Source organism: Silene latifolia, unplaced genomic scaffold, assembly GCF_048544455.1.
Source record: "Silene latifolia isolate original U9 population unplaced genomic scaffold, ASM4854445v1 scaffold_288, whole genome shotgun sequence".
NCBI classification, from domain to species: domain Eukaryota; kingdom Viridiplantae; phylum Streptophyta; class Magnoliopsida; order Caryophyllales; family Caryophyllaceae; genus Silene; species Silene latifolia.
In genome coordinates this window covers 141,321-150,948 of record NW_027413228.1, presented here as the reverse complement: position 1 = coordinate 150,948, position 9,628 = coordinate 141,321, and the positions used below count along the sequence as shown (strand labels likewise).

Below are 9,628 nucleotides of genomic sequence, written 5' to 3'. Positions count from 1 at the left end.
TGGGAGAAATAATATCCATACAAGCTGATATGCATTGAATCTTCTAAAGAGGTCAGCTACACGCCTACACAGCTAGTCAGCTACACATCCTTAATGCCGAGTGTGATTATGAAATGTCTACCTTGTATTTCATTGTTTCGATACATAGTAAGTTTATCACATTGGTTAAAGGACCATATCATGTGGATACTCCATTTAAAAATTACATATAAGTCACAATTCTATAGCTGCGAAGTTAAGAAGACGACGACTCCATTGCTTTAATCAACTCTTTAGGAAAGGTAAATAGTACGAGAAGCTAGTTAAGGAAGAGATAACATCCAACTTTAATTACTTCCTTACCATTAGATGGTTCGAAACAATGCTTTTTCACAAAATTTATATAGCAAAACTAATTTTGAAGTGAAAAAAAATTGGTTAAGAAATGTACTATGATAGGACGGAATGAGAATTAACAATATGAAGTAAGCTTGTGAGGTTTAAAGGAAAGAACTCACCCCCAAACCAAAAAGGCCAACCCCTCTAACCACAGGACCATCTTCTTCAAGTCCGGCAGACTTCTAAACTCGCCTTTACCTTGAAATGGTAGTACCTTAAAATCAGATGCATAATGCACCCATATCAGGCACTGCTCCATCTGATCTAGTGGAAGGTGCTTTAGTAGCTGATTTCCCCTTCTTCCCTTGCTTCCCTCTGCTGCCTCTTGCAGAGTTCGTTTCATGTTCACTGGTGACATCACAGCAACAGAATACATCAGTAAACTCTGTAATTGCGGAAAACAATTTTAACTACCCAACAAGCAGGCAAAGGTTCCTGAAACGCTCTATTTGTTTGTTTACCTTTAGTTTTAACACAGACCTAGGAAAAGAGGTGAGACCATTTTCTGCTATTTCTTTCGGACTATGTTACTCCAACACTTCGCTCTACACGACACTTCTTTAGACCACAATAAGGAAAACTTCGCACAAATGAGCCATATCAGACACGATACCGTGTCGGAGAATCAGAGTAACACAGCTTTCAGATGACAAGTATTGCTCATACAAAAATTGTAACAAGTCCAATCATACGCAAACACGTGCGGTTTTACTATAGTACTTGTGTAAGACGGGCTTATGAGCTTATCAAAGTATTTGTGGCTCGATTTCACAAAAAACCACTACTATTTTGTGACGCAAACTATTTGCATAATAGGATTGTAGTACACTAGTACTCTGTCCTTGAGAGGGAACTAGGGACAAATATTAATACATTTCCAATTAATAGCACCACCTACATTCCTTTGCCATATTACTAGGGAAATTTGCTAACATTTTTGGAACATCTTCGATTGAAGGACAGGTGGTATCACAAGAAGGTAACTGAGCAACGAGACTTGGCAAAATGCATGTAAGTGGAACATCCTCAGCCCTCCGTGTTTAGAATAATCAAGGAAAATAGGGAAAGATCGATATTACTACCAACCGCCAATGACACCATATCTTTCTGTAATTTATTGCACGCTAAATTCAAAGGAACAAATGCAAAAAAAAGTACATAGATTATTTTGAAAACCATACACTTGAAATTTAGAAGAGGCCCTTCCAGTTGCTGCTCCACAACAAGCCTTATACTTCTTCTTTGATCCACATGAACAGACCTTATTTCTAGGGATTTTCTGCAAGCAAAGACCACACAATAGATTTAGATTTCCAGTTTATAAATCACTCTATTTGGCATTGAAAGAAAAAGGCACGAGTTAAGTGGCTTGTGACCTAGCTTTTGAAACCAAAAAAGAAAAATATCGTGTCAAACAAAATAAACAAAATGCAGAGACCAAGGGGAGGGAAGATGTGGTAAGGAAACAAGGGACTCACCTTGTCAACAATGGAAGATGATTTACAGCTGACAACCGTTTTTGCGTCAACTGATTGATCTACACCATTAGCAGGCGCTCCTTTATGCACGAGTTTATTCGAGTTTTTATTGTCATCAAAGCCTAAGTTCACGTGAAAAGATGGAAGTTAAATAAGTTTCTCAATGACAGCAAACAATCAAACAGAAGAAGAAGGTGGAACAACTATGCAAACTATGCCACACCAGCAATCACCTTTGTTATCAATGTCGTCCTCAAAAAGAACACAATTTTGCTCAACTGCTTCACCCAAATCTCTCTCTGCTATCAGGAACTCAACTGCAGCATCGGCGTCGCCATCTACTAGCTGTAAAACCTGCGGAATATTAAGAAGGAAAAAAATGAAAAAATATCAAGTTCATAAGAGCTGCTGATATACAAATTACCATAACAAGCTATTAACAATTGACCAATCTGTTTTCAAAGGTCACTCTGCAACATCTGGATCAATAGTTCAAAGATCTTAGTATAGGGAGCTGACGTATAGTGCACCTTTATCATTAGTTCATATCACCTCTCTTAAAGGAGCAAAAGTGAAGGGAAAAACCAATGAAAAGTAAATAAAGGAGCTTTTCGGTGAAATATCTTAGTATATGGAGCTGATGTTTACATTTCCATGTTGATATCTCTGATCCTCATTCTGAGAGGGCATGCGAAAGTCCATTTTTTTTCAAAAATGCAGCACAATGGTGGCTTTTTAAAAATCAATCTTTGCTCTATATTTATTATGTCCACCTAAATTTTTACTTGTACGTGTTGTCTCATCATCTACATTGTTACAACTATTGTATGTCGAATTGATTTACATGCGTTCTGACATTTCGCATTCTACTCAAGTTTCAAAAGCAATGTAAGAAATTCACTCCACCTTTTTATTACTGTAATAACAAAGAAAGCCAAACTTGTACAACATTGCATGTTAGCAGGTAATTCACCTGTTCAACTTTTTCAGCATCATTGCAATTACTGCTATCCATGACCATTTTCATGATTCCACTGTACTCGGAAGTTTTTCCATTTGAACGAGCACTTGGAATTTTTGCTGCTTCTGAACTTGCTGTAAGATTAACATCAGCCTATATAAGTAGAGGGAATCAGTATCTCTTCTACAGAATGTCAAAACTAATGATGTGAGTGATTTTTTAAGCACCATGAGCCAATAAGGAAGGTGAATAACAGTACCAGCTTGGATAGAGAAACTGAAAGCATGGACTAATGCTCGAAGTAATCCAGCTTATAGAAGAGAGTAAGCTTTTATCCAAGTAGAGCCATGTTTCATCGAATCTATCTATAAATGTAAATTGGTAAAAAACAAAAACCTTTATAGAGACTGGTCTTGCTGGTCCATCACAAGGATCTTCTTTCATTCTCACACTGTTGTAATGCTCTCCGTCATGATAAGACCTGTAGAGAAGCAATTTATGCAAAGAAAAGTAGTGGGAAGCTGGGAACATATACTGAACTTCACCTATATGTGGCACCAAGTTATGAAGTGATGTTACCAATGCACTGCCTAAAAGGTTATTTCCACCCAAGCAAGTTGGTGAAACATAAAGGAAACAAAACATATACTCATATTAATGCACTGCAATAATATAGATTTCCACAAGGACGGAGGCTCCAGAAAATGGACGTTAATGAGCTTGGGATTACACATTACATAGCTTCCTTTTAAAACTTGAGGCATCAGTGTAGTGATATCATAAAAAAAAACACTGCTGATAACGGAGAAAGGATGGCACAAGTAAGGATAATCTGAAAGACTGGGAAATGGAAGAAACAAGGAACCCGTATCATGGAACACAGGTCCAAAGTACTCTCATAAAGTCCAATTCTGTTGAATAAACGCTACTGGAATACCCAATGGCAGCCACATAGTGCGACCCCGCAGGTTTTTGGACAATCAGCGTTTTCATTGTTAAGCTTCGTCTGATTTGAAAATTATATGATACCAAAATAAAAGGAAATAATCAACAATCACATTAAATTGACCCCACACTCTAACAACTCGACTATACCACTGAGAATACGGTTTCAAAGAACCACATACTTTAACCCACGAAGAAGCGAAAAAAACAACCATTTTCCCAAGACAATTAAAAAGTCTGATCCCTGATAGAGAATTCCCCTCTAACCAATGCCCTAGAAAACAAGCACACGATTTACTGTACCAAGGATTCAAGTTCAAGGTCTTTGGCTCCCACTTAAACAAATAAAAACAAGCAGTAGACGAACCACATACTTTAACCCACGAAGAAGCGAAAAAAAAGCAACCATTTTCCAAAGACAATTAAAAAGTCTGATCCCTGATAGAGAATTCCCCTCTAACCAATGACCTAGAAAACAAGCACACGATTTACTGTACCAAGGATTCAAGTTCAAGGTCTTTGGCTCCCACTTAAACAAATAAAAACAAGCAGTAGACAATCAGCAACCTGGCATGTCTAGTGTAGCTGGCTATCAATTAATAGCTCAAGTTGGCCAATACTTAATATATACAGAGAGTATCAGAATTAAAATTACTTACAAATGAATCATGCTTCCGTGACAACCGAAATTCTGTATACACCATCGTGGTGACCTATGCTGTAATATCAACATGATCAGCAAAAAATTCACTACTGCTGAATCGACTTATAATCCGGTACATATATCCAAGAAAATTTTATGCACAACTCCAAATGCAAATAGTTCAAAACCATCGTGTATGATCCAAATCAAGCAAAATATTTTAAACCATAAATTTATAAAACAATAAAAGAACTTGAGCAGAACGAGTGTTTAGAAAATAATTGTCACGTGAGTTATCTATAAAATCGGGACCTGCGGTTCAGTTAGTGTCAGGGACTCATCACGAAGTATACTCTACTTGTCTATTATTTTTTTTTATTAGTATATTCTTCAGACTATGTTTTCCTTTATCTCTACCTCCCTTCCTTATCTTCCAACCCTGACTTCCAAACCCTTATTCGAATACTGGACGAAGCCAAGGGACATAGCTTCATCCATCACCACACCCATTTATTATCCCCATCTCTGTCCACGTTAATCACCATTTTTTACCTTTGCATCACCGCCTATTATCAACGTGCTTATGGGTGCACTTGATGCATCATTTAACCATCACATTTCCCTTTATTATTAAGGCATCATTAAGTGCACCATCACACTCTATCTTTAGTGCCTCCATGTGCACTGATCTCCACCGGTATCTAAAATTAAGTGAGTTCCATAAACCTACACTCTCTTTACTCTTTCTCCCCAAATCAAAAAACCCTAATTCCCTAACTCACCAATTAGGGGCAACCATCTACCATATTTGGGGTTGATAAGCCCTAATTTTTATTTTATATCTAAATCGTACTCTCTCCAAATTTTAAAGTTCCCATTTCATTAAAATACTACTCACATATAATAGAGAAATGGGAAGAACATTAAAATTTGGAGGGAGTAATAAATTTTCTGGTTAAAACTACGGGTGTTCAAACTTAGGTCCGACCCGGAAAACCTGATTGGTCTCCGGTGCAATCCAGTCTAAACCAGGTGATTACCGTATCTTTCTGTTTATTGTGGTCGAGGAATGACATTGGATGTAAGACTACGGGTGTTCAAACTTAGGTCCGACTAGTCCAGACTGAACGGATCCGGTCCACGCTCCTGGAAGGTGCAATCAGGAGCGGACCCACCTGGTAGCAAGAGGTGGCGGTCGTTACCCCAAACGTAAAAAAATCGGTTAAGCGGATGGATTTTTGCTACCCCAAATATTGCTGAATAGTGGATAAGTACATATTAGCGCATTAAATTTACAATAAAGATCATGTGGTTCAGTGGTAAAGGCTTTGTTTTTTCACCAATGGTCCCGGGTTCGATTCTCATGAAATGCATATTCCCTCTTTTTTTGCTCTCGTTAAATACATTTTTTATTGTAGAGAGCTTATTTTTTGTGGTGTTTTACAAAGCAAGTATAAAAATTTCTATATATATAAAACGAAAGTAATAAAAACTCGCTAAATTCCAAGATACAAAATTTAGTTGATGAATTAGAAAACAAAAATAAATTAATAAATCATAAATTAGTTATTATGAAAGCGGTCATTCTACTCGCTATACATATAGTGAATTAGATTTAATAAGTTATGTACTATATGTTTTTCTCGATCCTAAATTTTTTTATTATATATGTGCTAAATTTTTTTGATACCCCAAACTTTTTAACTTTTTAAATCCTGGGTCCACTCTAGACCGGTTTCAACAGGTCGATTGGATTACCGTATCTTCTTGTTTATTGCGGTCGAGGAATGACATTGGATGTAAGACAAGTTGCAGCATGGAATCGACGTGTAAATTTTCTAGGGTAAATATTTACTCCTATCACTCATTGCAAGTTCCAACCTTTAGCCGTTATATATACTGCCTTCCATTCCTATTTGTCTCATGCTACATTACTACCCTATTCTTTTCTACCACACCACTTCCATAGCAACGGAACTGCTACAAGCCATGTGGTCAATGACCCCGAAGAGTGAAAACCCATAAATTTTCTAGCTTACTCTTCCAATGATATTCATCATTTCTATGTGTACCATATGTATCATGTATGTGTTGGTTATAGAACTCCAACTGTTTGACATTTGTAGTTTGTACATCTGTTTTTCAATTGCATATGACTTTGGAATTGAAAGCTTGTGAATTGTGATTGTCACTATTATTTACTTCCGCGTTTGGAATTTGGTGTATTTGATTTTCGTTAAATAATGGTGTACTTCAGTTCTTTGGTGTTGGGATTCTTTTCTGATTTTTAATTTTTTTTAACGTATAATTTTGATCCATAATCTAATCTTTTTTTAAACTTGAAAGTTCTGTTGCGGACACAAAAAATTCAGTAAATATCAAAATTTATTGTAGTTAATCCTTAAAATTTTGCTTGTTGCGGGTACAGATTCGGTCCGGGATTCGGGTTCTATTTCATCAGTTGCCTGGTCTTCGGTCCTTTCCGGGTCCGTCCGGTTTTCACCCGGTGAACAGCCCTATTTCAGCGTAACTGATCAATTCATTTAGAACCCAGAAAAATTGTAACCTCAAGTTAGCAATCAACCTTTGTACCAAGAAAAGGTCAGCAATTAACCTCTAACTTGGACATATACCTTAAAAATCATTTAAATCTGTTTGGAACTCACTTTTATTGTTAGTAAAGGTCAATTCATTAATAACTCACCACTCCTTTTATAGGAGTTTCGTTCTCATTTGTGGTCAAGTTTTGTATGATGATGCACTGGATGTGAGATTCTTGCACAATTTGTCAAATCAGAAAAGATGCGTCATTATTATTATTGTTGTTATATATTATTATTTTATTATTATTACTATTATTATCATTATTATTATTAGTAGTAGTAGTAGTAACTTTATTAGTATCGTGATTATCATTATCATTATTACACTTAAATGTGTCCAATCTGCAGAGTAAAATGCAAGAAAGGGATGGGTGGGCAGGAAGGCTCATCAAAGCTCATTCAATTAATATTTACATTTTTCAACTAAGAAGCGAAAGGGACAAAAATGTAACCGGTGAGTCTTCAAAAAAAAAGCACCGAAACTGGTGATGGCATGTTTAACGGAGTTATAATTTAGGTCCTTATGCTAAAAAATTGAAGTTCAGGACCTAAACGCTACAGAAAATGAAAGGCGGGTCCTAATCGTATAGATAACTCATTGCCGCGTTTTCAATGCAGAGTACCGAATGCCGGGACCGTTAAACAAATCCAGGAAAGAGAAACAAATATTTAGACTTGAGAGGTAACACGGAGAAATAACCGATTAAGGAAAAGGACTTACAAGATGGATGCAGATGTTATTACGAGTTACAAGAGAAGCTGCTTGCAACTCCATATGTCCAGCCCAAGTACCATCCTTTTCCATAGACTGGCAATACTGCTCAAAAGGTACCTCATCCTCGATAAAAGGCTCGAACATCTCACGATTTTTCTATATCATCAACCAAAAATGTGATTCATTTCTAAAATTCGAATAGGTATCTAATGAAAAGAAACACAGCTACAATGGTGTAAAATGTCAGTAACATACATTAGACAACGAGCCTAGTGAAAAAAGATGCCTGTGCTAGAGATTTCAATTTGATAATATGCGTGGAGAAAGCCATGCATGGATGAAAAAACGGAGGTCATACATACCATAATATACTGCACAACCATATTGCGATATTTTTCATGTTTCTCCTCACTTCCTTCTAACTGATCAGCCAAAGCCCTGCAAGCTAAAGTAAATCATCAACTCAGATCCGTACTAGCTGCCATAGTAAATGAGTAGTGTGTGACCAATGAATACCACCAGTCAACCCTACCCTCAACACATACAAATGTGAACATGGTATGAATCCTATGAGAGTTATATGGCTTAAGGAGCTCCAGATAAAAAAAAAAAAAAAAAAAAAAAAAAAAAAAAAGAAAAAACTAGATGTCAATATCTAGAATAAACTAGTTAAAGATGCACACAGCAGAAGTCAAAACTTTGGACAAAAAAGAAGCAGGAAGCATACACGAACCTGAAAAAGCAATTACCGTCAGCCGTAACTTGTATAATCTTCAAACCTAGCACATCCAGCTGAGCGCGAAAATCAGAGATGCTGACCGGCTTTCCGTGCTTCTTGGCCTGCCCACACCAATTTCATATTTAAAGCCACACTATACACAGATAATGTACATGAATCTCACCAGTCCAATTTCCAAATTATGACATGAGTAGACGCCGAATTGAACTTAGCTGAATTCATTCCAGGTCTATGTTACAGTTAGCTAAGTTGAATCTAAAACTCAAACCAGTAAACATTGATGCTATGTGCTAAGAATATGAAAAAAAAAAAAAAAAAACATACATGAGGCTGATGCTTCTTTGGTTTGGATTTATGATGCTTATTTGGGGCCATCCAATCGTTGATCAATTTATTTATTGGAGATTCCGGTTACAGCTTCTGCGGGGTATATCAATGTCCGTCAGTCACAACTTCTTTGCGCTCTTACAACTTTCGACGACGATTCTTATTATGATTGTGATTGTCAAGACTCAAGACTCAAGAGGGTTTCAAAAACTTTAATGCCTGCGATATATATCATGATTTTTTTTTTAAACTTGGGAAAGTTTGGGTCGGATGTGGGTAGAATGGTAGATCGGCTAAAATTGAACCGATTTGAATGACCCGATCCGTAAGGTTGACCAAAAATCCGAAAGTCACCCGAACTTGTTTGATCAAAAATTAGAATTGATCCGGCCCGATGCAGACTCGACCCGATTATTGAAGGACACAATGTTAACCTGACCCGAGATGTCCCAACCCGAAAAGACCCGACCCATAACTGACTCGGCTTAAAATGACTTAAAGTGATCCAAAATGTCCCAAAATTATTTTTCCGATATTTTTCTACCTCTTGACTTATTTTTTTTACCACTTTAACGATTTTCTAAAAAAATTTCTCTTTTTATTTTTTAATGTTTTGTCGAAAATATCTAAATTTTAAGTAAATAAAGTGCTTTTAATGAAACCGCGCGCGAAAATCGACATTGAAAAGTATTGATAGGTTCATTTTATATACATTTTAACCCCCTTTTTTAGCTCTATTTTACATGTCATTTGCATTATGTTAGTGATTTAATGAGCTAATTCCGTGTTCTAGTTGTATTTGTTTGTTTTCATTGTGTTTTGTAGGAAATTAAGCTTTT

At 36.5% G+C, this 9,628-nt stretch overlaps 1 protein-coding gene across 2 annotated transcripts; it reads right to left on the bottom strand.

Annotated features, from left to right (window-relative positions):
• Positions 1–302: 302 nt before the first annotated feature.
• On the bottom strand, positions 303–9,006 carry LOC141639158 (OVARIAN TUMOR DOMAIN-containing deubiquitinating enzyme 7). 2 transcript variants are annotated; one of them, XM_074448336.1, is made up of 11 exons: positions 8,787–9,006; positions 8,457–8,563; positions 8,086–8,161; positions 7,730–7,879; positions 4,422–4,480; positions 3,214–3,298; positions 2,830–2,970; positions 2,090–2,210; positions 1,857–1,978; positions 1,560–1,657; positions 303–726 (listed from the first exon to the last, which is right to left on the bottom strand). In XM_074448336.1, the coding sequence occupies exons 1-11, from the start codon at positions 8,835–8,837 to the stop codon at positions 600–602; spliced, it is 1,137 nt and encodes a 378-aa protein (XP_074304437.1). In that variant the 5' UTR covers positions 8,838–9,006; the 3' UTR covers positions 303–599. The 2 variants fall into 2 exon arrangements, with proteins under 2 accessions (XP_074304437.1, XP_074304438.1); XM_074448337.1 differs by having other exon boundaries at positions 8,086–8,168; positions 8,787–8,983.
• Between the last annotated feature and the right edge of the window lie 622 nt (positions 9,007–9,628).